The sequence below is a fragment of the Asparagus officinalis genome, chromosome 7 (assembly GCF_001876935.1).
Source record: "Asparagus officinalis chromosome 7, Aspof.V1, whole genome shotgun sequence".
Lineage (NCBI taxonomy): Eukaryota > Viridiplantae > Streptophyta > Magnoliopsida > Asparagales > Asparagaceae > Asparagus > Asparagus officinalis.
The window spans coordinates 35,271,481-35,299,320 of record NC_033800.1 but is presented as its reverse complement, the minus strand read 5'-3'; the positions used below and the strand labels follow the sequence as shown (position 1 = coordinate 35,299,320).

Below are 27,840 nucleotides of genomic sequence, written 5' to 3'. Positions count from 1 at the left end.
TAATAAAGACCAATATCAAAATACTCGAGATTCTTTGAACAAGTGCACAAATTTGGAAGACAACCGAGATGCAATGCAAGAACAAGAAACACCATAACTGAAATATTGGTGGAAAGCATACAAATCCATAACATTTTGATGAGCCAGATTCAATACAGAGCTGACACAACATATGGTTCTAGTGCAACAAGTAAAAAAATAAAACTGAAACATAAACACTTCAACTTCATGGCCATTCATGAGTTCGCCTCCGTCGAAGCAGTACTGAACACAGTTGTCTCATAAAACCAAAAGAAAAGCACCTAAATAAACACAATATTTTATCCTCTATAATGTTACAATCTTCCGTGTGGGTAAAAGATGGGAAGCAGGGGTAGTTAGCAGGCACATCAAAGTTTTCAGAAGATTAGAAGACATACTTCTCCATCTGCTTTACATAGCAAGGATCCCCATACACGCAACAAAAGAAAGAAAGAAAACACGGTAATATAAAAGCATTAGGTTCGACATGATAGCTGCTAAAATGGCAAGATCATGCTTCTACTCAAATTCTCCATCCGAGTAAGCCATCTTACAAACCTAAAAACGGGCATTGCTTTCTTGCATGTTCAGGGATGAGCTTCACTAGAATCTCCGCTGGAATTCCCTTCAACTCTGCTCAACATTGCTAATTCTTAGTAAACATAAAACAAGTGCAAAAAATATAGAAGAAATCGCCGATAAAAGAATTAGCAATAAAAAGTATAAATACCATGTGGTTTGAAATTAAAGAGTGGAGGCAAGAACCGTCCATTCGGCAACCGAGTGTTCGGGTCTCGAAGCTCGTCAAAAAAAGGGTGAACTAATGCCTCCAACTACAACGACACAGATACAAATTTAACATCTCACATAATGAGGCGGCAAACTTTTGTTTGCATTTTATCACAAATGTTCGATAACTTGCTGTACTTACAGCAGTGCATCGCAAGTTAGGCGAGTACTGAAGAAGCCTTGAGACAAGATCCACTGCTTCTGGTGGCATCCGTTTGTGGAATATCTGGGAAACAAGAAATAAAGTTGCGATCAGAGGGAAATATGAGTGAAGCAGAAAGGAGCAGACACAAAGGGAGATATGTAGTATATGATCCGATTAATAGCACATCATACCTTGTGCCATGGGTGTGCTTTGATCTGAGGAAATTTAAATTCCGTGTAATTAGGGTTCATGCATTTGATTTCTTCTCTTGTTGGGGTACCTAGAATCTGTGCAAGAGAAAAGGAATATGTTGAGAAATTGAAGAACAGATAAAAAATAGAATCTAATGCCAAATAATGAACATAAGATGAAAACAGGAGAAAAAGATGCATTGCCTTGATTATTTCAACAAGCTGGTCCACTCCACTTTCACCAGGAAATAAAGGCTGACCAAGTATGTTAATGTTTCAGTCATATAATGATATATAATTTATAATTTACGTTTCAGAAGAATAAAAAATAGCAAGTAGCTGTCAGATGAGAAGGCCAACCTGCCCCAGCAGGAGCTCAGCTAGAACACAACCAGCAGACCAAATGTCAATTGCTGTTGTATACTCAGTAGCACCAAATATAAGCTCAGGAGCTCTATAGTATCTGGAACAAATGTAAGATATATTTGGCTCTCCTTTCACCTAGAAACAAGTGGAAAGGGAAAACAAGAAATAAGAACCAAAGCAAATTGATAATTATATCCAGCAGAATTCCAAAAGCAAGTAAACATACCAAAACTTTTGCACTTCCGAAGTCACATAACTTCAGTTGGTGGGTATGTGGGTTGACCTGTTACAATAAGGGGACTAGATTATGTTATTTGTCTGAGAGCAATATCCCAAATGCAACCATAAATACATTTAAATAAATAAAATAAAAGAAAAAAAGGGAAAAGGAGTCCCTAAAATTTTCCTTGATGAAATCACTGAAAGAAAGAAAATGTAAACTCCCAGTGATTCTATTTTTTGAAATTTATAAAAAGATGAAAAAACTTAGTTCTGTTTTGTTGTGGATTTAATGATGTAAACCCAAAGGGCAAAACACACATGCTTTCTGTGCAAACTAGATGAAAATAAATGGTATAGCACATGCATACCAGAAGGTTCTGTGGCTTGATGTCCCTGTGGCACACCCCAATGCTACCATGGATGTAAGCCAATGCTCTACAGATCTGTCAAGACAGTAAGTGGAGATCAGAACTGCTTGAAGGAACACTTTCCTTACGTTCAACAATAACAAACTGATCCATTATCGCTAGCTGAACTTGACACTTAGAAATCAGAAGCATCAACATAAGATATAGTAACTAATTTATTAATAATTTTTTTCACTGAAATCAGCCACTAATGACCAAATAACTAGAATATAAACAAATAATCAGCAAAATGTATTACAAATAAAGAGAGCAGCATAAATATGATAGTTACCTGATAAGTATAAAGTTTGACATATATAAGTGGCATGCGTTGATTCATCTTGTTGTAGTGTTTGATTACACGATGAACAGTCTCGGGCACATACTCAAGAACCAAATTTAGGTAAAGCTCATCCTTTTCTGTTGTTGAAAAGAAGCAATGCTTCAAAGCAACAACATTTGGATGGTCAAGAAGCCTCATTGTCTGCAGCTCACGGTTCTTGTACCTTTTGTCTTGAAGAACCTTTTTAATTGCAACTGTTTCACCTGTCTCCAGACACTTAGCCTGAATAACAAAGAGAGGCAAGTCAGAAATCACTGGTCTAAATGAAATGCGCATAAAATTGGAATTCTAAGAAATTGCATTAACATGCAACACAGCACAGCACCAAGGCGGCATATGCCCATAATAGATCTACATGAGAAAAAATAGCCTGTGGGTTCAGGCAAGAGGCATGCATAAATAGAAAAGATTAAAAATGATCATAAAAATTTTCCATTCAAGCTTTTACTATGACCAACCTGGAAGACGATCCCAAACGATCCATGTCCCACAACACGCTCTGCCATGTAGCTTATAGTCTGACATCATAATTAAATAGAATAGTTAGGTACTAAAACCCAATGGAGTTAATTCAAAAACATGGATTTCTCCTTTGAGAGAGAATTAGCAAGGACCTTCCCTTGCCCATGCAAGTCAATTCTTTATGAATATATAGTCAATTGAGCCAAATATTCTCAATGTAACAGTTGATCCAACCATCACATGAAATATGAAATACTAATTTGGAATAACAGCAGATAATGTCTTCAGCTACCTGTTTCGGCTGTCCATTTCTTCCACCAATTGTTGTCACAATTATATGGCCAGTTTCTGTACCATTTCCATCAACTACAGTTGCTTCCACTTCCTGCAATCTCACATTAGATAAGTTAATGCCTGCCTAGTTTGGCATATGCCTAATTTAAAAATGAACCATTTCAATTCAACACATAGTTGCCTTATCATCTCTGATTTTCATGTCATTCATCTCCTCTGGCAATTTGTCCATGCCAATAGTATTAGTACTGGCATTTTTCAACCCTGATGAAGGCACCACACTCACTGAGGCCATCTCTTAGATGGAAATTAAAGAGTATTCAAATCCACCAGGCGTGCACCTCCTAGTTCTTCCTATATGCGATTATTCATAACCTGTTGAAACCAAAAATATTGACACTTCTCAGCAAAGGTGCAGATAAACTGTCAAGGTGATTACACAATTGCAAAAAACAGTAAGTTTCAACAAGAAAAACGAACACAAATGGACACAGAAGCAGCACGAAAAGGGAAAAGGATCATTAGGGCAGTGAGCATAAATAGTCAACAGTGAAACCTCTAGCTCTCAGCCCAACAACTCCATTGCTTAACTCCTTGCTTATACATTTTTTTTGGCAGGACCAAATAACATGTCCCAAAGATACATAATTTTCAATGCCCGGCTGCTCCAAAGAAGGCATACACATAATGCTAAAAAAAAAAAGGATGGCACAGGAGGCTTTCCTATGACAAGCACTTGACGGACCAAATCTGAGATTCACAGAAGCAATACCAACCAAGAGATCACCGATACGAAACTTGTGCTCAAGCGAGTTGTGGCAATACAAAACATCACTAAAAGCAAAATTGAACGTGTTGGCATTATTCACACCATAATCATGTAAAACACTATGCACTCACGTTTTATCCAAGCTCGCCATTGAGACAATTGACAATAACATAATGAAGTTTTATACCAAATTCTTAAGTTCAGAACATGTCAGTTCAATTTAAGGTTTTGAGGGGAAACTCAAACGTGGAGAATAATACAATCATAAATGGAACCCATTAATTTTAGTGCCTATCCGATAAGAGTTAAATTCATCATAAAACCATCATAAAAAATAAAGCCTTTCAGCAGAATTTAACACAACATTAACCATATCATAAAGAGTCTAGCTTCAGATTACTAAAGTCCGCCTCCAGGTGAAAAAGAAATCATTTTTAATACAATTAAAACATGACATGAAGTAAGATCTAGAATAGAGGCCATTTTCAAGACTGCCCAAAAAGATTGTTAACTAAATGATTCAAAAATGTTCCTTTAACCACGAAAAGGGGGGAAGCACAAAGTAAGATCTAATAATGGATGCCTAACAAAATTAATACCAAGCACAAATCTTCATCCAGAACCACAAAGCAAACACCACACTTCAAATTCCCCCACAAAAATTTCTCATTCCAAATCCAAAAGGACGGAAATTGCCAATAATACTCCAAAGCGAGGGGCGATCCAGTAGATTACAGCTAAAAAAAACTCATCCCAAGCAAGAACTACCATAAATCGTATAAGATCACGAATAAGAGTTTTTTTAAGATTAAAAAAAAGGAAAACCCTTACGAAATCCAACAGCGAGATCGAGGCAGCAATCGGATCCCGATCTCGATCAAATTCGCTGATGCATAATGGAGATTCCTTGCGATTTCTTACTTCCCTGGGATTTTGGAGGTGCAAACTTGGTGTTTTGGGGGGGTTTTTTAGAGAGAGAAAAAGGTTTTGGGAGAGAGAGAGAGAGAGGGAGAGAGAGTGTGGTGGGTATGATTTAACAGTCAAAGGTGGATTTTTTATCATCATATATACTTGACCCTTCAAATCAAACCCACTCCACATATTAGAAGAAAATTTTGTTTTAAATCCATTAAGAGATTATTTAAAAAAAAACCAACTCAATCTGTTTTTATTTCGAGAGACCAACCCACTTTGTGGTCACGTCAGCAACATGACTACAAAACGGATCGATTTTTTTAATCTCGTCTCTAAATAATCGAGGTTGACAATCCCGGCTATTTTGCTAATGTCCTAACTAAATTAGTCGGGATTGACAACCCTGACTAATTTAGGATCATGTCTAATTGGTCGGGGTTGGCCACCCCCGACCAATTTGAAAGTCATAGTTCAAAATGATTGGGGTTCCCAACCCCAACCATTTAGCAAAGGTCTTTGCACCTAGCTGACGAGTCGAGCTGGAATCAGCTAGGCAAAATGGTCGAGGTTGGGAACCTCGACCATTTCGAAGTACGGCTTTCAAATTGGTCGGGGTTGCCAACCCCGACCAATTAGACAGAGTCCTAAATTAGTCAAGTGTTACAAACCCCTAGAAATTTAGCTAGAATATTAGCAAAATAGTCAGGGTTGGTAACCCCAACTATTTAGAGACAATATTAAAAAAATCAACCCGCTTCGTGGCCACATTGCTGACGTGGCCACAAAGTGGATCGATTTCGATAATTAAAATGAGGGTGGGATGGTTTTAAAAAATAAAAGTTGGATTGGGCTTAAAATGAAAATTTCTTCCCACATATTACTATTCTATTCTCTTTTGCATTTAAAACCCTCTACACTTTTTCATTATAGATGCTATGTAGTAAATACTATGCCCCACAAAAGTTGACACCAAAAATCTTTGGGTAAGTATTAGCCCCTTACATTGAAGGTAACTTGATGTTAGCCCCTTACATCTCCATATTTTCATATTAGCCCATCAAGTTGCTATGATGTATTAATATGACGGGCTCATATCAAAACACCATGTCTATTTGACGGGCTAATATGAAATTATGAACTTAACCATAGGGGCTCATATCAATACATCTAACTATTTGAGGGTCTAATACAAAACATAAAGATTTAAGAGAGTTAGCTCAAATTACTTATGATTTAAGAGACTAATATCTAAAAAACTCAAAGTCTTTTAGTATTTTCAAGAACATTTGTTGCCCAATATATGATATATCAATGAAACTAATAACATGCATGAGCTGAGAACTCATCTTTTTAAGTAAGCTATAAAAAATTAAGCAGTGGGTGAAATATACGCCGATAAGTTATATCCAATGGTGTTGAGATCTATTCATAATTCTTGATAATTTATTTTGTTAAAATGACGCAGCCACTTATATTCAACGTGTATAATTTAATAATAACATATGTAATTTTAAGTTGTATATGTAATTTTCATTTTCTTTTTACTTATAAGCATTTTTCTTCCCGTTGCAAATTAAAGTTTGTATTAAATAGTAATTAAAAGGAAGAATTTAAAAAGGTATTAAAATGCAAAGGAAACTTAAAGAATACTTCAACAACAATTCTGCATTCCTGTAAATTTCGATTATTCCTTTACCTCGCCACCTGCCCCTACTCGAATTTAGCTTAAATTCCAGATAATGACGTAAATATCCTCCTCTTAATCAAAATTTTCATCAGGTCACCGCGATGATCCGATAACTTTACCGCATACCTACGCTCTCATAATTGTCTAAGTCACGACAAAACAAATAAGGAGGTAACAATACTATTACAGTGACTGCATCGTCCTCGGTCTTAATTTTAACTTTGTCAGAGTGCGGAGGACGATTGGTTTGCCTCCTAAAATTACTAAAACGCCAAGAAAATGAGCGGAAAAAAATACAAAAATGACCATTTTAACTCCAGTCGGTACAAAGATTTTGACGCCGCCGCCAGCGATAATGCAATGTATGTGGATAGAAGATAAAGGACAATTTCGTAGATAACTCGATGTCCTAGGGCAGTTATATAGCCAGACTGTCGAGAACTAGAGCCCACGTGGCAGGGAGAGACAGCTACTTTTAGGCGCTGTTTGGTTCCTATTTTTTAGTGTGAAAACAGGGGAAAGCCTGCCACAGTGTCCCATCTGTGGCAGGTTTCACTCCAAAATCTCCCCAAAAAAAGTCGTTTTGGGGTGATTTCTGACATGTTTCTGACACTATGGCAGGGATTCAACCAAAAAAAATGAGAACCAAACACGCCCTTACTGTAAGAGCTTGTTGGCTAAAAAAATGAAGAAAGATCTATTTAAAAAGGATGGTGCTACAGAGACCCAAAAACATGAGACCTTACATTGGACATGTGAGGTGTAACAGTGCATCATGAGACAGAGAGCCGACATCTCACATGTCTCATGTAGGATCCCATGTTTTTGGATCATTGGGGTATATTTCATTTAGAAAACTAACAACCAAGAAAATGACCTAAAATTACATCTTTACTTTTATTTTCTTGTGTTTGGGCTGTCAGGAAAAAAAATAAAAGGGGAACCGAAAACAATTGCCAATTCATATAAACTAAAAAGAGTCTTTCCTTCACAAAACCTCCAAAATCGCTCAAAAACTAACCCAAGGGAATAAAAAAAATTAGGAATCATACTGTTTGCTTTTCCGCTCTCCTTTCCCTCCAGGGTTTACCATCATCGTGTCGTTCTCCCTCTCATTTCACCCTCTCCCTCTAATTTCTCCTGCCACCTTTTGTTGGTTCTTTGAGCGGCACCGCTCTGTCTGATCTCCAACTCCAACGCTCTCTCCACCATTAAAGGTACATCCTTTGTTCTCCGATATGCTATTTTAATTTTTAGTTTTTGCAAATATTTGGCAAATTATCATATATAATCACAGATTCATAGATCTCTGTCCTATTTTTTTAAGGAATTATTGATGGATTTATGTTTATCATTGATCTATAAACTTGATTTTTTGATATATTATTGGCAAATAAGTTTGTTGGTGAAGAGGATTCTCGGTATTTCCTTAGAAAGGTGGGATTTTTATGACTTTATATATGAGATTTTTGAGGAATTGTTTAGTATGGTTATAGAGTATGCAAATCAGTGGCAAAATCCATTTTTACCCATTTCATCGAGTAACCAATGGAACTGATCAAGCTCGTCGAACTTGTATTTGGCTCGCATAATCACAATACAAGTTTGCATGCTCATTGTTTGATGAAATTCCTCATGGAACGGATGTGTTTCTTGGGTTTTGGATTGTTGCGTATGTTCAGTTTGTGTGTGTGCGCGCGCGCGTATGGAAATATGATTTTAAGGAGCCACATTAGATTGAATCTAAGGATGCATATTCAAAGTTATATTATACACAATCAATTTACTTGATCCACTCCGTTTATTTTGATCTAAATGATTTGGATGGTATACAAACCAAAAATTAGGCATAGTGGGTTGTAGTTACTAATGCATCAAGTGATAGAAAAATTAATGATTTTACGACAAAACAACAAAGACAAAATTTAAAAATATATATAATAAATATTCAAACATCATGACTTTTATTTTATAGATGTTTTAAGGCATTTAGATCACGATGAATGAAGCGAAACGTCTATTGAAATAGCTCAATCCATACATTAAGATGTGTATCCTGTTGGCCTTCTTGTTTTGATGATGTTTAACAAACAATTTACCACTAATGTTGTTTGTATAGTATTTATGTTTTTGTATTTATTGTAGACAAACAACGTTGTTGGAGGTTGGATGGATTGCGCTTCAACGATGATATCCAAAGGAGGTTGGCGGAATGTCGGGTTGAAGCCTTGCAATTCAAGTTAAAGATCAAGTTCAAGCTTCATCCGCACGTGTACCAAGTTGAGCTCAATGAAGATCAAGATCAATGCTTGGGTAATTTTAGTTTAGGTGTTATATTATGTGTGTTAGATACTCTAAGCTCAATATCGTATACACACACACTTATTGGTTTCTTCGTATATATATATATATATATAGTTATATATATATATACATAAGTTTTGTTTTCTATGTATATATATATCTAGTTATATATATACATGCATGGTTTTGGGTTTTCATGTTTATAATATGAAATCACATATTTCATATTTACTATTGTGTTTTTGAAAACATTGCATAGAATATGCAATTTTGTGAAAATATTGTATTCTTAGTTTGTAGACTTCAATATCAGTTTATACATGTTTTACTAAGTCTATAAAAACATTTCACAAAGTTTCAAAAGTTGGTTTATGTCAAAACATCAAAATTCAAGTATATCATATTTTTATGTTTTGGACTATTTTGTAAAATGATGATATTTTTCATTTGGGAAGTCCTTTTTGATAACCAGTCATTGTAGCATGTTTATTATCATGTCTACAATCATTCCCCAAAGTTTTACATTTTTTGGAATTTATTTGATATTTTTAAACAGCTTTTTAAAATCAGCAAATCAGGTTTTTCAGCTGTGTCAGATTTCGGTCGACCGACCCGGTCGACCGATCAGTTGGTTTTTCAGCATTGGGCGACAGAGAGTCTGTCGGTCGACCGGTCCGGTCGACCGAAAGCTCCATCGGTCGACCGCACCAGTCGACCGATGATCGACCGACGGGATTTTCGGTCGACCGACAATGTAGCCGTTGGACTTCTAACGGCTATTTCCTGAGCAGATTTCTGGGGGCTTTTCTGTCTTTTGTTTTGGGTGTTTTTGGCTGAGCTTTGAGTGGGTATATATACCCCATTGCTGATGTCTTTTCAAGTTGATTAAGAGAGTTTTTTAATCAAGTTTAATAAAGTTTTTAACAAGGGTTTTAGTTTGGTTTAAGTGTGTTTAAAAAGCTTTTAAGCAAATTGAGAGTTTGTTTTTGTGATTCAATTCTACAAGAGCTTGAGGAGATCATCTATTGGTGTTTGGGCATTCAACTATTCTCCCTCCAACTCTTGATATATTGAGAAGTTTTCTAAACTCTATTTCTAGCTTTTTTATATATTTGATTATCATTGTTATTAAGCTAGAACTACATTGAGTTTAGTTTTGATTTATATCTCTTTGTTCACACACAACCTTTTGAGCTTATTGTATTTACATTCATAGTATAATTTGGGGTTGTGGGTTTGTGACTAAGAGTTGTGCTTAATTGAGTTCTCACCTTGTTTTGAGAACAATCATTTGTCATATTTGTGCTTATTGTGAGAATCACTTTGTAATACACTTGTACACCAAGTGAGGAGTGTGTGGTGAGAGTCGGGGATCGTCCCAAGAGGAGTGGCGTCGGTTGACGTGCCTAGAGAGAGGTTGTAACCGAGCACTTGAGGGAGACACGGCTAGGGCCAACACTTAGTGGGGGTAGAGTGTGATTGCAAGAGTGTGAGTTGTAGAGTTTTCGGTTAGCTAGAAAACCGAGTGTGTAGAAGAAGTTCCGGCTTCCAAACCGGATTGTGTGAACTCCGTGATCATTTGATTGTGTTTGTGTGTGCTTTGGCGTTCATTTATATTTATGTTCATATCTTATATCGCCATTGTCATTAGCTCATCATTTATTTCATCCACTATCTTGTTTAGATTGTTTACCCCTTGTGTTAGTTTATATACCCTTGCATATATCATATTGTATATCTCTTTGATAGGATATATCATCTTGTGTTAGTTTATATATCCTTTCATATATATATATTCATCATATAGGATATGTCTCATTGCTGTTTACATTGCTTATCCTAGCTCATTTACATTGTGGTATTTCATTCTTGCTAGGATAACTTGTTAATTTGTTTTAATTGGCATTTAATCGGATTAGATTAGCATAAGACCCTAATCACCCCCCCTCTAGGGTCTAACAATTGGTATCAGAGCTTGGTGCTCTTTGATTTAAGGTCTAATCGCCTTGAGTTAAATATCCAAGTTAGCTTATTGTGCTAATCTAATTTTGAGCTTTATTTGTATCTTGCTTGCCTTTTATATTATGGATGTGCATGGTTTAGGTTATGCCATCAATATTGCTCCTAGATTAGATAATTTCCCCTATGCCCAATGGTGTGTTAGATTTAAACTTTTTATTCAATCTAAACACTTTGATTTATGGGAAATTATAGATGATGCTTATACTGTGCCCACTTTGGAGAAATCCAAGTGGAACAAAAATGATCATCGTATGTGCACAATGAACAATATTTTGTTAGAATATTTGCAAAATGCTTTTAATTCATCTATGTCTAACAAGTTTGTTCATTTTTATAGTGCTTACAAAGTTTGGAAATTTATAGAAGCACATCAAGGGGACTTGGAGGCGATCTAACAAGCTTTGGAGGATCTAACTTCAAGTTCATACGGAGCAACATGCACACGGCCACTAGGCGATAGCCCTAGTGAGGTTTGCGAGTTCGAACCCGATAATGATTTATCTAGTGATGAACTTGCTTGTGCTAGTGAAAAATTATCGCATGCCTATAACAAATTGTAAAATGATTTTAATGATTTAAAAAGCAAGCATGATGTTTTAAAATCCGATCATGAGAAGCTAGTGTCCAAATTTGATGTCATTGAAAATGAAAATACTATGCTTAAAGAAAGCAATGACTTATTAAATTTGGAAAATGGAAATTTGATTTCATCTATTGCTAGCCTATCTCATGCTAAGATTGATTCCATGTTAGAAGTAGATAACATAAAGAATGATACAGCTTCTTTTATTAATAACTATTTATATTCTACCTCTAAAAATGCATATGTGCCTAAAAATGAAGATTTGAATCTTATGAAAAATAGTATTTCATCTTTAGATTCAACTTTAAAAATATGCATTAATAATCATAAGAGGCTTATGGACATGTGTGCTAAGACTAAGTCAAAATCATCCACTCATTATGCACACATGTATAGCAAAACTTATAAGTGTTCTATTTGCGACCGTCAAGGTCATTTAGCTAAGTTTTGCTATGATGCACACAAACTTAAGAATTTTAATGCTCCTTGTGCATCTCATGTAGCTTCTTCATCTTGTACACTTACACACTCACATGCTCATTCTCACAAAATTCATCATAAGCATGCTAGTGTGTTCAAGTGTGATATTTGTGGTCGTTTTGGTTATTTGGCCAAATATTGTTTTGATTTTAAAAATAAGTCTCATTTGCCAAATGTTTCTAGTAGACCACATGTTTACAAATGTGATGTTTGTGGTAGGATTGGACATCTTGCTAAATTTTGTTTTGATTTGCAAAATGCTTCAAATTTGCAATTTGCTTCAAAAGGACCACATTTGTTTAATAATGTTTCTCATTTGCAAAATAATTTTAAAAGAAAATCTTTATTTGCAAATGATTCCCGTGCACGAGCTAAAGGTCCACAAAAACAAATGGATCTCTTTCATTGCAAAAATTGCAATCGGAAGGGTCATTTGAGTAAATATTGCTTTGACCGAGTTAGTGCACCATATATGCCTAAGAGGGTTCATAACCCTAAGGCTTTGAGCTTAAATGATAGGGGTCATGTCCCTAAATCTTTTGGTACCAAGAGTTTTTGGGTACCAAAATAAATTTAAACTTTAAACCAATAATTTTAGTGTTCTTAGTTTTTCCTTTCTTGGTTTTAAAATTATGTCTTAAAATATTTTGATTATGAAAATAAATTTATAATTGATAAAATCTTTTGTTTTCATGATTATTTGTTTTGTTTTGATGAGAGGTTTGTACTTATATAACCCTCTGGGGGATGCTAAAATGATTATATGGGTTAGAACAAGCTCAAGAGCTTGATATAATTGTTGCCTCTCTTAAAAATTTAGTTTTGATCGGTTGCTTTGAATTCATTATACTTCACTTATATGATGATATTTATGTGTTTGTGCTTATGGATCATCTATTCGTGGTTTATAATGTATTCTATGAGTGGTTTGATCAAGTTCTTCATTGATCAAACATCGTTTTTGGATTTAAACTTTGATTTATGATTTCATTGGTTGATTTGTTTTTATTTGAAAACTTTTTGCATGTTTCTCATGTTCCTCTTCTTTTGATTTCATAAATCTATTCTTTTATATGGTTTTTATATTTTTTTGTGCTAATGAGACACTTCTTTCATATTAACATATTTATATGTGTTCTCATTGTCCTTTTGTATGTGAGTGGTGTTTAACATATTTTTCATCTATGCTTGCTCACATATGTTTGTCATGATCTTCATTTCACATATTCTATATGGTATTTTGATAAGGGAGCAATCCCTATATCTTTTTATGTTTGATACTCACCCGTGCTTATTGATAGGGGGAGCTTTCGCTCTCTTATTCTTTTGTCCCCTTTTTGATGTTGTCAAAGGGGGAGAAATATTATGAGTATATTCTTTCTCGTTTATATGCATGATATATTATACATTGTATGTTCATTTCCTTTCATGCATATATCCTTTTTGTAAATTGTTTGTCATCATCAAAAATAGGGAGATTGTTGGCCTTCTTGTTTTGATGATATTTAACAAATAATTTACCACTAATGTTGTTTGTCTAGTATTTGTGTTTTTGTATTTATTGTAGACAAACAACATTGTTGGAGGTTGGATAGATTGCGCTTCAACGATGATATCCAAAGGAGGTTGGCGGAATGTCGGGTTGAAGCCTTGCAATTCAAGTTAAAGATCAAGTTCAAGCTTCATCCGCACGTGTACCAAGTTGAGCTCAATGAAGATCAAGATCAATGCTTGGTAAAGTTTAGGATTTATATTATGTGTGTTAAGTACTCTAAGCTCAATTATCTATACACACACATTTTATTGGTTTCCTTGTATATATATGTAGTCACATATATATACAACACAAGTTTTAGTTTTCATGTTTATAAATATGAAATTACATGTTTCATATTGTGATTTGGTTTATCTACTTAGATATGAAACAAATATATTTTCATATACATACTCATAGGTTTCATTTTCTATTGTATTTGTGAAAATATTGTATTCTTAGTTTATAGACTTCAATATCAGTTTATACATGTTTTACTAAGTCTATAAAATCATTTTGTAAAGTTTTAAAAGTTGGTTTAGGTCAAAACATCAAACTCATGTGTTTACATTTTCATGTTTTGGACTATTTTGTAAAATGATGATATTTTTCATTTGGGAAGTCCTTTTTCGAAACCAGTCATTGTAGCATGTTTATTATTATGTCTACAATCATTCACCAAAGTTTTACATTTTTTGGAATTTATTTGATATTTTTAAATAGTGTTTTAAAATTAGCAAAACAGTTTTTTTCATGTGTCAGATTTCGGTCGACCGCACCGGTCGACCGATCATTTGTTCATTTCTTACTATACGACAGAGAGTCTGTCGGTCGAACGGTCCGGTCGACCGAAAGCTCCATCGGTCGACCGCACCGGTCGACCGACGAAGTCTCTGCCTGTTTTTTGTTTTTCAGACCTGCTCGCGGTCGACCGGATTTTTCCGTCGGTCGACCGAAATTCTCCATCGGTCGACCGACAGAATTTTCGGTCGACCGACAATAGATCCGTTGCACTCCAACGGCTATTTTCTGAGCTGATTTTTCTGGGGCTTTTTGGACTTTTGCTTGGGGTTTTGGCTGAGTTTTGGAGTGGGTATAAATACCCCTTTGTTGTTTTCTTTCAACATACATGAGAATGTTTTAAAATAGTTTAACAAGGGTTTAAACTTGTTTAGTGTTTGTTTAAGTTTGGTTTAAGAAGCTTTTAAGCATTTGAGTGTTTTGGTTTGTGAAGACAATTTCACAAGAGCAAGTGGAGATCATCATTTGGTGTTTGAGCAATCACTCTTCTCCCTCTCTCTTGTCATCTATAGAGAAGTTTTCCTTAAACTCAATTCTAGCATTTTATAAGTTTTGTTCTTAATTTCATAAGCTAGATTTTATATTGAGTTTATATTGTTTTCTCTCTTTGTTCACACACAACATATTGAGCTTATAGTATTTACATTCATAGTATATTTTGGGTTGTGGGGTTTGTGACTTAGAGTTGTGCTTAATTGAGTTCTCACCTTGTTAGAGAGAACAATCATTTGTTATATTGAGCCTAATTGTGAGAATCACTTTGTAATACACTTGTACACCGAGTGAGAAGTGTGTGGTGAGAGTCGGGGATCGTCCCAAGAGGAGTGGCGTCGGTTGACGTGCCTAGAGAGAGGTTGTAACCGAGCACTTGAGGGAGACACGGCTAGGTCCAACACTTAGTGGGTGTAGAGTGTGATTGCAAGAGTGTGAGTTGTAGAGTTTTCGGTTAGCTAGAAAACCGAGTGTGTAGAAGAAGTTCCGGCTTCCAAACCGGATTGTGTTAGTGGATTTCTCCCCGGGAGTGGGGAGCGGAGACGTAGGACGGAAGGTCCGAACTCCGTGATCATATCTTGTGTTTGAGTGTGCTTTGGCGTTTATTTATACTTGTGTTTATATTTCTTATCGCCATTGTCATTAGCTCATTATTTATATGATCCACTATCTAGTTCACATTGTTTACCCCTTGTGTTAGTTTATATATCCTTGCATATATATATATTTCATCATATAGGATATATCTCATTGTTTACATTGCTTATCCTAGCTCATAATTCTTGTGGTATTTCATACTTGCTAGGATAACTTGTTAATTAATTTTAATTGGCATTTAATCGGATTAGATTAGCATAAGACCCTAATCACCCCCCCTCTAGGGTCTAACAATTGGTATCAGAGCTTGGTGCTCTTTGATTTAAGGTCTAACCGCCTTGAGTTAAAGATCCAAGTTATCTTATTTGTGCTAATCTAGTTATGATTACATTAGTCTTGCTTGCATATTTTCACATATATATCTTGAATATGAATGTATTTTGTTTAGGCTATAAATCCAATGTTGCTCCTAAATTCATTAATTTTTCCTTATATATATGGGGAGGTTCTAATAAAAACCTACTTAGCCTAAATACTAAAAACCAATATCATCCAATGGCTAGGATTCAGTCAAACAGTCAACAGACACATGCATTAATTACCTTATTAACAGACACATCCAATGGTTTGTTTAGTGGAAATTTTATAGTAAATAAAAATGAAAGAAATTTGATTTGTATTTTCTCAATCTCAATTACAATTTGAATTCCCGATTACAAAAGAGAGGAGAATTGATGTGAAATTTCCCCTTTGTTTAAGTCTGGGTTCTTCACGGTAGCGATAAGATGCCTCCCTCGAATGCTCGCACTGAGTTTGCTTCTTGTTGACGATCCGAACATCTTGTTTTACTGGAATGGTATCTTCTCATCACGATTTGACATTGTGAAGGACTTACGTGGCAAGTTTAAAACTCTGAACGAGTTGATAACTCAGAGCGAGTTTAAACTCCTGTAAAAGAGTTGATTAATCTTAATCATAATAGGTTAGACAAGCTAAGTGCGAAGATAGCCCCAAGAATTTGTTGCCAAGAAGATGATCCGCAGAAGCCGATCTCTAGATCTCCAAAATTCTCAAAGATCCAAAGATACCCACCCCCTCTCCAATCCGAACTAAGCTGGTCTTTAAGCTATTTATAAGCGATTAGGAGTGTAATCGCCCCTAAAATCGCTCCTTTGTGGGGCTAATGGGATGTAATTGCCCCCTTAAATCACTCCTGAGTGGAGTTGTGATCCCCTCAGATCATAGGAAACGGTTTTGAAACCGTTCAGCTCGTGTTTGAACGAGTCAAACACAAAATCCGCGTTCTGGTATGAATTCTGCGTCCAAACGCAGTGTTTGGAAGCTCGTTTGCAGTGTCTGGAAGCTGCGCTTGTAGCATTTGGAAGTTGCGTTTACAGCAATTTGGAAGCTGCGTTGGCAGCTTGTTGGAAGCTGCATTGGCATCTTGTTGGAAGCTGCGTTGGCAGCTTTCGAAAGCTGCATTTGCGACCGAACATGAGCTGCGTCCATGGGCTTGAACTTCGTCAGTGATGGCTGATAAGGAGCTGCGTCCGTGGTTGAATTGGCACTACGTCTTGATGCTGAAACATGAGGAGGACTTCCACATCTTGGTTTGAGGAGACTGTAAATTTGTGGTCTCTTTTTGTCAGTGCGTTGCAAAGATCGTCATTTTGTAATCTTTGCTTCAGCTCTTTGATATGTAAGAGTCGTCAGATTGTAACTCTCGCTACTGATTATAAAGGCTGTTGATTAGAGTTTTCATCAGTTGTTGTGAAGATCGTCAGATTGTAACATTCATCGATCTATATGAAAATCTTTAAATTATAGCCTTCTGGAAACCGTCAAATTATAACTTCCATCATCGGTGTTTGATGGGGATCAGCTATCTGCAGTAATTTTTAGATAGCCTATAGGGCTATAAGAGATTATAACTTTGAGTTGTGCTTAATTAAGTTCTCATATTGTATAGAGAACATTTATTTGTTGTTGAGCTATATTGTGAGGTTCATATTGTACTACACCAGTACACTAAGAGAAGTGTGTGGTGAGAGACGGGGGCGTCCTAATAGGAGTGAGGTAGGTGATAATGCCTAGAGAGAGGTTTTAATTCCTAACACTTGAGGGAGACACAAGCTAGAGACCAATACTTATGGTGGTAGTTAGTGTAGTTACATTGTGAGTGATTATGAACGTTGATCGGTGAGGGTTAAAAACCGACATTGTGAGATGTAAACGTTTTTCGGGTAAGCGTAGAAAACCCGGTGTGATAGTGAAGATCTCCTCGAGGTGAGGAACGGAGACGTAGTTCGTGGGGACCGAACTCTATGATTATATCATTTGTTTGAGTTTGTCATTGGCATTCATTTATATTCGTACTTATTGTTTATATCGCCATTGTCTATTGGTCTTTGTTTATATTGCCTACTATCTTGTTTATCTTCTTTATGTTTATTTCACCCTTGTGTTAATTTATTATCCTTGCACATATATTGTTCATATCTCTTGTGCTAGGATATATTTGTTGGTAAAGTTTTAAATTGACATAAATCGGATTAGATTAGCATAAACCCTATTCACCCCCTCTAGGGTTCTTTCCTAGTGGTATTAGGGTGCTTTCACTTTGGTTGAGGGTTAGTTTGTGAGTTTTGTGAGATTGTAACCCTTTGTACTCTCCTTGATTTAGTGGAATCTTCTCATCCTCTCCCTGCGGACGTAGGCAAATTACGGAACCACGTATATCTCTGTGTTTGTGATTGATCTGTCGTATTTTAGTTTTGGATCATGCTCGTGTGTGATATGTTATTCTTCTCCCGTGCTTACGAGTTGTTTGGTGAGCGAGCATGTTTCTGCATAAGCGTGCGACAATTGGTATCAGAGCACAACAATTGGTATCAGAGTTCAGATTTTAGATCTAGGGTTTTGACATTAGGTGGAGGAAGATTCGTCGTGGAAGCTTGGCTCTTGGAGTTTTAGGCTTTGGTAGAGATAGGATTTGAAGTTGTCAATGGAGATCTTGCTTTCCTCGTGTGGTTAGGAGTTCTATTTGGAATCTAATCTAGGGTTCAGTTGGGTAATTTCTTATTCTTTTCAAAGTTTGAATCTTTCTTTGCAATTTGGAGTTTATGATTATGGGTAAAGAAGTTAGTGAAAGCAACAAGATGACAGGTACAGTTCAAATTAGGTTTCAGAACACTAAGATTAGTGTGGTGAAGTATGACGGTAAGACTAATTTTGGTTTGTGGATGAGCGATGTTCAGAATGCGCTCAATACTCAGAATTTGGAGGAGACCTTCATGGTCAATGAGAGTCCACCTAAATATGAAAAGTCGGTATAAAAAAAGATGAATATGAATGCTTATGGGGTGATTAGGTCTTGTTTAGAACAAGAGCTGAAATATGATGTGATTGGGGTAACGTCTGTAATGAAGATATGGTAAATTCTCAACAACAAGTACCTTACGAAGAGTGTTGAGAACAGATTGTACTTGCTGCACAGGTTATTCAGATTTTAGATGTTACTAGCAGTTTATGTGAACAACTACACTAAGTTATTGTCGGACTTGGCTAATGTGGATGATAAAATATCGGACGAGTACAAGGCTATTATTCTTTTGGGCTCCTTACCAGATAAGGAGTATGATACATTTGTGCTTACTTTGTTGAATGAGAGATCTTCTATCAGCTATAGTGAAGTTACTAATGCTTTGATAAACTATGATTTGAGGAGGAAGGACAAAGAGACTTCTCGCGTTAGTACTTCAAGAGAGACCTTGTCGACGAGAGGTAGAAGCCCATTTCCAAAAGGTGATAATAGAGGAAAGTCAATGTCAAGAGGTCATCATCAACTAGGAAAGAACTATTGTGCATTCTGTAAGGAGTAGAGACATTGGAAGAGAGACTGTCCAAAGATCAAGGAAAAGGAGAATAGCAAGGAGAAGGGCTCGAAGGCTAATGAGGTGAATGTTGCGAAAGGCGGTGATTTCGATGATTCAATCTTTTCTCTATTGATTACTCCGGAGGTGAACCACTTGGATGCATCAGATTGGATGCTTGATTCTGGCGCTCTTTTCTCTATTGATTACTCCGGAGGTGAACCACTTGGATGCATCAGATTGGATGCTTGATTCTGGCGCTACTTATCATGTGACTCCTACCACTTGGATGCATCAGATTGGATGCTTGATTCTGGCGCTACTTATCATGTGACTCCTAGGCGAGATTTATTTTCATCATTTGAGAGACTCGATGGGGGTGTTGTTGTTATAGGAAATGATCAATCATGTGGCATTTGTGGGATATGTACTATGAGGATTCGGATACACGATGGAGTAGTCCGTGAATTGAAGGAGGTGAGATTTGTTTCTTAGTTAAAGAAGAATCTTATCTCAGTTGGAGGAAAGGAGCGGTTTAGCCTCGTGCACTGGTTGGAGGAAATGAGCAGTTTATACTCGTGCACCGGTTGGAGGAAAAGAGCAGTTTAGCCTCCTACACCGGTTAAAGGATAATGGGACAGTTTAGACCCTTGCACTAGTAGGAGTATAAAGGGGTAGTTTAACCTCGTGCACCGGTTGGAGAAAATGAGCGGTTTATACTTGTGCACCGATTGGAGGAAAGGAGTAGTTTAGCCTCATGCACCGGTTGGAGGATAAGGGGGCAGTTTAGACTCTTGCACCAGTTGGAGTATAAGGGAGCAGTTTATGCTCATGTATCAATTGGAGGTTTGGGAAATAGTTTATACTCGTATACCCAGTAGAGTCAAGGAGAGAAGCTTGTCTTCTCTTAGGGCAAAGATGAACCCTGATTTGTTTTCTCTTGGGGCAAAGACGAACCTTGATTTGTCTTCTCTTGGAGCAAAGACGAATCCTGATTTGTCTTCTCTTGGGGTAAAGACGAACCTTGAAATAGCGGCACATCGCATGGTAGGTCATTATCAAACAACAACGCCTTTTACGGGAAAGACGGTGATGGGGGAATCAAATCGTTCAGGGATGTATTAGTGTGACGATTGATTGCTATAGGAGTCATCGCGTGGTAGGCTACTACCCATCGATTGTTCTAAGGAAATATCAGAACACTCGGAATGGATCAAGTCATTCAGCGACGTATGAGCATGACGATTGATTGGACAACGACATTTACGGAATAACGGTGTCGGCTATCAGAGGTAATCGTTAACGTGATAGGAATTATCACAATCGGAGCGACTTTGAGGACCTACCATACTATTAAAGAGGATTGGTAAGTTGATTTTGTCAGATGTGTAGTGTTAACATGACAGTAGGAGTGGTCCCGTCGTCCTGTTGGAGAGGATCGACGGGGGAAATTTGGAGGAGACTATCAGAGGTAACAATTAACTTAATAGTTTTAATAGATCTATCGTCCAGTTGAATGAGACTGATGGAGAAATGACTATCAGAGGTAACTGTTAACTTGATAGTTTTAATAGATCCATCGTCCAGTTGAACGAAACTGATGGAGAAATAGCTATCAGAGGTAGCAGTTAACTTGATAGTTTCAGGGACCCGTCGTCTTATTAGTAAGGATCGACGAGGAAATTTGGCTTTGATCCTAACTGTAGGAAGATTTGACCAGGTGGGAGATTTGAGATGCACCGGACTGTGAGAAGGTTTGATTATCTAGAAAGTGGACCTCTCATCCTTGGAAGGCATCGAGAGGGGAAGTGGTTTCTACTATCAAAGTGAAATTGCTTTGATCATCATCTCCTTCAAATTCACATGGCTCTTCAGCATCCATACGCTTGAGCATGCTCTCGACATGTTCTCCTTGGCAGATTAAGTCTTTCCACGAGTGAGCTATGACTACGCCCATATTAGATAGGGTGTCGATGAAGAAATTGTTCCGGCACATCTCAATGAGAGTGACCTCAGAAACTTGATCACGTGTATGCAGTGATCGATTCTTGAACCTCTTAACAAAGTCGCTTACAGACTCTGTCTTCCCCTGCTTTACAGTTAGCAGGGTGGCCACAGATATTTCTTCGTCATCGTCAAAGAATCTGGCCATGAAGAGCTGTTCTATGTCCTTCTAGCAGGTGATGGATTCAGGCTCCAATCTACGGAACCATTCAAAAGCGACCCCCTTAAGGGTGCCAATGAACAGTCAAGTCATAGTGGGATCATTCCCCACTATGTGTCTAGTTTGCACCTGGAAGTAGAGATGTGCTGGATAGGAGAAGCCTTGTCATCGAACTGCAGGGGTTCAGTGGCTGAAACTTCACCAGGTAGGAGACTGTATCCCATTCGATTGGATATGGTCTGACAATCTCCAGCTTGTTCATATGCTTTTGGAGCTTCAAGGCGTCGAGTTGGCTTTGGAACTTGTCTAGCCTTTTGTCCCTCGGATTATGATCTAAAGATGACGCTCCTCTAGATGACTCAGATGAGGAGTGAGAAGGAGTAGGCACCCGCTCTTTGTGCTTCGTGGATTTGTACGAAGCCCGCGAAGTCCTCTCTTTCATCTTCTTCTTCTCGCTCAAAAGCTGTTCCAACATCTCCTTCAGGGAATCGATGGTTACTTGTTGCTCGTTGAGTCTCCTGGATATCTCATCAGGGATGTCGGTCATGTGCACAATTGCGTGCTCACCCTGAACTGAGCTTGAGGTTTGTGATGCCGCCACTTCCGAGCAATCATCATCGTCATTGTCAGAGATGGAAACTAGGCGTGTGTAGTCAAACGGAATGGCCAACCCCGTTCGGGCGCGAGTGCGTTGGTGGATACGTTCACGCTCAACGACCTTAGACTTCCCCGTCACATTGACAGTTGCGACGGGGAGTTCCACATCATCGTAAGTCTCATGGGGCGTGCGTTTGTAAGTCAAGCGTCCCCTGAGATCCCATGTAGGTTGATAGTGACAATCCCTAGTGTCAGAAAGACCAAACGAGTGCTTGCAAGAAGAGGGCTCAAGAGAGCACTTGGGAGAACACTTGGGAAAATCTCCAAGTGTTGAAATCTGGCGAGGTTCTGCCTGTCGAGGCTCGCCTGTTGGGCAACCTGCAGCTTTGCCTTTCTTGCAAAGGTCGGCTTGCGAACGAAGTTGTGCCGTTAGGCGAGCTCCTGATTGACGTAGTTCGCCAGAATTAGGAACTTAACGTTCGTCCTTAGCATCAATAGCCTTGGGGGGAATAGAGCCCCCAACGATTACGCTGGTAAGGCTCTCGATTTGCTTGGGCTGACTTACAAGCACAACCTTTCGGTATTTGCATGACATTTTGCCGTAAGAGGAAGTCGAAGACAAGTATTCTTCATACTTCGTTTGATCAAACTCGATGAAGAGGGACTCAACGATAGTCCCTTCTGCAACTCTGTCAAACTGCACCACCACCAATTCATATGAATGAATGGTTTCTCCCACTGTGGTCGCCATCTTCTGTAGGGGTAAATTTTGATATCCCGAAACATGGATTTTGTTTGTATTGATAAGAACAGTTTATTACAAACTAAATGAATCAAAATTATAACAGAAACGGAGGGAATGTCCTCCTTGTTTAACGTGGGGTCTTTGGTAGCGATAGGATGCCTCGCTTAGTTCTTACACCGAGTTTGCTTCCCTTGGACGATTCGATCGAGGTTGCATTAGAGCTTCAGTACGCAGTAGAAGCTTGATTGGGTGAGTTCGATCAACTGAGGCCAAACGGAGGCTTGTGCTTGTCGGCTAACTGCTTGGAGAGATCTACCATGCAAGAACTTGCAAAGAGCCTAAGAGCCTCAAGTCTGAGAGTTCAGACGAGTCTCTTCAAATGAATCAGAGGTAATCGTTAACGTGATAGGAATTATCACAATCGGAGCGACTTTGAGGACCTACCATACTATTAAAGAGGATTGGTAAGTTGATTTTGTCAGATGTGTAGTGTTAACATGACAGTGGGAGTGGTCCCGTCGTCCTGTTGGAGAGGATCGACGGGGGAAATTTGGAGGAGACTATCAGAGGTAACAATTAACTTAATAGTTTTAATAGATCTATCGTCCAGTTGAATGAGACTGATGGAGAAATGACTATCAGAGGTAACTGTTAACTTGATAGTTTTAATAGATCCATCGTCCAGTTGAACGAAACTGATGGAGAAATAGCTATCAGAGGTAGCAGTTAACTTGATAGTTTCAGGGACCCGTCGTCTTATTAGTAAGGATCGACGAGGAAATTTGGCTTTGATCCTAACTGTAGGAAGATTTGACCAGGTGGGAGATTTGAGATGCACCGGACTGTGAGAAGGTTTGATTATCTAGAAAGTGGACCTCTCATCCTTGGAAGGCATCGAGAGGGGAAGTGGTTTCTACTATCAAAGTGAAATTGCTTTGATCATCATCTCCTTCAAATTCACATGGCTCTTCAGCATCCATACGCTTGAGCATGCTCTCGACATGTTCTCCTTGGCAGATTAAGTCTTTCCACGAGTGAGCTATGACTACGCCCATATTAGATAGGGTGTCGATGAAGAAATTGTTCCGGCACATCTCAATGAGAGTGACCTCAGAAACTTGATCACGTGTATGCAGTGATCGATTCTTGAACCTCTTAACAAAGTCGCTTACAGACTCTGTCTTCCCCTGCTTTACAGTTAGCAGGGTGGCCACAGATATTTCTTCGTCATCGTCAAAGAATCTGGCCATGAAGAGCTGTTCTATGTCCTTCTAGCAGGTGATGGATTCAGGCTCCAATCTACGGAACCATTCAAAAGCGACCCCCTTAAGGGTGCCAATGAACAGTCAAGTCATAGTGGGATCATTCCCCACTATGTGTCTAGTTTGCACCTGGAAGTAGAGATGTGCTGGATAGGAGAAGCCTTGTCATCGAACTGCAGGGGTTCAGTGGCTGAAACTTCACCAGGTAGGAGACTGTATCCCATTCGATTGGATATGGTCTGACAATCTCCAGCTTGTTCATATGCTTTTGGAGCTTCAAGGCGTCGAGTTGGCTTTGGAACTTGTCTAGCCTTTTGTCCCTCGGATTATGATCTAAAGATGACGCTCCTCTAGATGACTCAGATGAGGAGTGAGAAGGAGTAGGCACCCGCTCTTTGTGCTTCGTGGATTTGTACGAAGCCCGCGAAGTCCTCTCTTTCATCTTCTTCTTCTCGCTCAAAAGCTGTTCCAACATCTCCTTCAGGGAATCGATGGTTACTTGTTGCTCGTTGAGTCTCCTGGATATCTCATCAGGGATGTCGGTCATGTGCACAATTGCGTGCTCACCCTGAACTGAGCTTGAGGTTTGTGATGCCGCCACTTCCGAGCAATCATCATCGTCATTGTCAGAGATGGAAACTAGGCGTGTGTAGTCAAACGGAATGGCCAACCCCGTTCGGGCGCGAGTGCGTTGGTGGATACGTTCACGCTCAACGACCTTAGACTTCCCCGTCACATTGACAGTTGCGACGGGGAGTTCCACATCATCGTAAGTCTCATGGGGCGTGCGTTTGTAAGTCAAGCGTCCCCTGAGATCCCATGTAGGTTGATAGTGACAATCCCTAGTGTCAGAAAGACCAAACGAGTGCTTGCAAGAAGAGGGCTCAAGAGAGCACTTGGGAGAACACTTGGGAAAATCTCCAAGTGTTGAAATCTGGCGAGGTTCTGCCTGTCGAGGCTCGCCTGTTGGGCAACCTGCAGCTTTGCCTTTCTTGCAAAGCGGCTTGCGAACGAAGTTGTGCCATTAGGCGAGCTCGGGTTTGTTGGCAAAGTTCGGCCATCTTGCGAACTTGAACCGTCAGGCGAGCTTGGTGAAGTCCGCCTGTTTGAACTTGCGGGCGAGCTAGGGCTATCAAACGAGCTTGATAAACTTCGCCTGAACTATTGAGTTTGCCAGATTTGCGAAGTTTGCAATAATTGGGAACTTCACCTGAATTGTTAAGTTCGCCTGATTTAGGCCGTTCGTCAAATTTGAGAACTTTGCTAATGAAGTGAAGCCCGCCTAAGTAAGTAAGCTCGCCTGATTTGGTAGGCTCGCCTGATTTGAGCGGTTGGTCAGAATTGGGAACCTTGCTCACAACGCAAAGCTCACCTGGACTGTTAGACACGCTTAGGACACTGAGTTCGCCAGATTTGGAAACTCTGCCAATGGAGAGAAGCCTGTCTGAATAAGTGGGCTTACCTGATTGACGTAGTTCGCCAGAATTAGGAACTTAACGTTCGTCCTTAGCATCAATAGCCTTGGGGGGAATAGAGCCCCCAACGATTACGCTGGTAAGGCTCTCGATTTGCTTGGGCTGACTTACAAGCACAACCTTTCGGTATTTGCATGACATTTTGCCGTAAGAGGAAGTCGAAGACAAGTATTCTTCATACTTCGTTTGATCAAACTCGATGAAGAGGGACTCAACGATAGTCCCTTCTGCAACTCTGTCAAACTGCACCACCACCAATTCATATGAATGAATGGTTTCTCCCACTGTGGTCGCCATCTTCTGTAGGGGTAAATTTTGATATCCCGAAACATGGATTTTGTTTGTATTGATAAGAACAGTTTATTACAAACTAAATGAATCAAAATTATAACAGAAACGGAGGGAATGTCCTCCTTGTTTAACGTGGGGTCTTTGGTAGCGATAGGATGCCTCGCTTAGTTCTTACACCGAGTTTGCTTCCCTTGGACGATTCGATCGAGGTTGCATTAGAGCTTCAGTACGCAGTAGAAGCTTGATTGGGTGAGTTCGATCAACTGAGGCCAAACGGAGGCTTGTGCTTGATCGAGGTTGCAAAGAGCCTAAGAGCCTCAAGTTTGAGAGTTCAGACGAGTCTTTTCAAATGAGAGAGCCTTTAGCAAATGAGCCAAGGTTCAACCTTTGGAAGATTAGCCAGCTAAGCTAGCAGCAGCTAATCAACCCCTTTCATGTTGGCTGAAAGTGGCTTTAAATAGGCAAGGGATGGCATGGGTCATCCATTGATTTGTGGGATTTGTCACTAGTAGGGGTGAGGGAGCCAGCCGCCCTAGTTGTGGGATGTGACCACTTAGGGGTCTTGTCAGCCACCCTATTCTTGCTAGGTAAGGAGAGTCATGCTTTCTCCCTTGATTCGTGGGATTTGACCACTGATGTGACTGTTCTCATACTCTAAGTGGGCAGCTGACAATGCTGGCGGGTTTGTAGTTGTTAGGCGAGCTTAGTCCACGCAGGCGAGGTGCAAGCTGTCAGGCAAGCTTGGTCTTCAGGCGAGCTTGAACCTTCATGCTGGCAAGTCGGCTAAACAGGAGAGCTTCGAGCTGTCAGACAAGCTAAGCCTTCAGACGATCTTGGTTTAATATGCAGTGAGGCTGTGCAGGCGAGCTGTGCAGGCGAGGCTGTGCAGGCGAAGCTGTGTAGGCGAGCTATGCAGGCGAATCTCATCCAGGTGAGCTTCAACACTGTTAGGCGAGCTCTATCCTTGCAGACGGACGTCCTTGCAGGCGAGCTTCAGCCTTTACAGGCGAGCTTGGTTCAATGTGCAGGTGAGCATGTGCAGGCGAGGCTGTGCAAGTGAGCTGTGCAGGCAAATCTTATCCAGGCGAGCTTCAACACTGTTAGGCGAGCTCTATCCTTGCAGGTGGACTTCCTTGAAGGCGAGCTTTAGCCTTTACAGGCGAGCTTCAGCCTTTAGGCGAGCTACTGAACATGCTTCGAAGAATAGGCCATAACTTTCAAACCGTAAGTCAGAATTGGATGAATTATATATAAAAATCAGCTATCTCGATGAGACGAAGCTGACCAAACCAACCCCATAGGGTTCGGTTTTTTCTGTCTATTTTGCCAAATTCCTTCCGGTTTGAGAGATATCAGCGTTTTCCCCCTTTACAGGCGAGCTTCAGCCTTTAGGCGAGCTACTGAACATGCTTCGAAGAATAGGCCATAACTTTCAAACCGTAAGTCAGAATTGGATGAATTATATATAAAAATCAGCTATCTCGATGAGACGAAGCTGACCAAACCAACCCCATAGGGTTCGGTTTTTTCTGTCTATTTTGCCAAATTCCTTCCGGTTTGAGAGATATCAGCGTTTTCCCTCTTTTTTGCTATTTCGGGCGAGGATTTAGCAGTTTTGTTCTGAACTTCTCTGATAAGGATTAAAGACAATTTTTATTACCTACATGAGTATCAATGAATTGGTGCCTACTATATTCAGAGAGATCGAGCAAAGTTTAGAGGCAGATTTGTGGCAGGTGTCTATTCAGGAGGAGATGGACTCTCTTCACAAGAATGATACATGGGAGCTTGTTGAGCTTCCAAAGGGGCGGAAGGAAATTAGTTGCAAGTAGGTATACAGGAAGAATGAGGGCATTGAGAGTACTCCATTGAGGTTTAAAGCTAGGTTAGTTGCGAAGGGCTATGCACAAGAGGAAGGTATTGATTATAATGAGGTTTTCTCTCCAGCTGTGAAGCATTCTTCAATTCAGATTTTATTAGCTTTGGTGACATAGTATAGATTAGAGTTAG

At 39.0% G+C, this 27,840-nt stretch overlaps 1 protein-coding gene across 1 annotated transcript; it reads right to left on the bottom strand.

Moving 5' to 3' along the window:
- On the bottom strand, positions 70–5,051 carry LOC109849726 (shaggy-related protein kinase alpha). The gene is made up of 13 exons (XM_020419590.1): positions 4,841–5,051; positions 3,422–3,615; positions 3,239–3,331; positions 2,943–3,002; positions 2,434–2,706; positions 2,103–2,177; positions 1,739–1,795; positions 1,507–1,647; positions 1,351–1,401; positions 1,147–1,242; positions 953–1,036; positions 752–854; positions 70–654 (listed from the first exon to the last, which is right to left on the bottom strand). Exons 2-13 carry the CDS (start codon positions 3,533–3,535, stop codon positions 572–574), a joined length of 1,230 nt encoding a protein of 409 aa, XP_020275179.1. The 5' UTR covers positions 3,536–3,615; positions 4,841–5,051; the 3' UTR covers positions 70–571.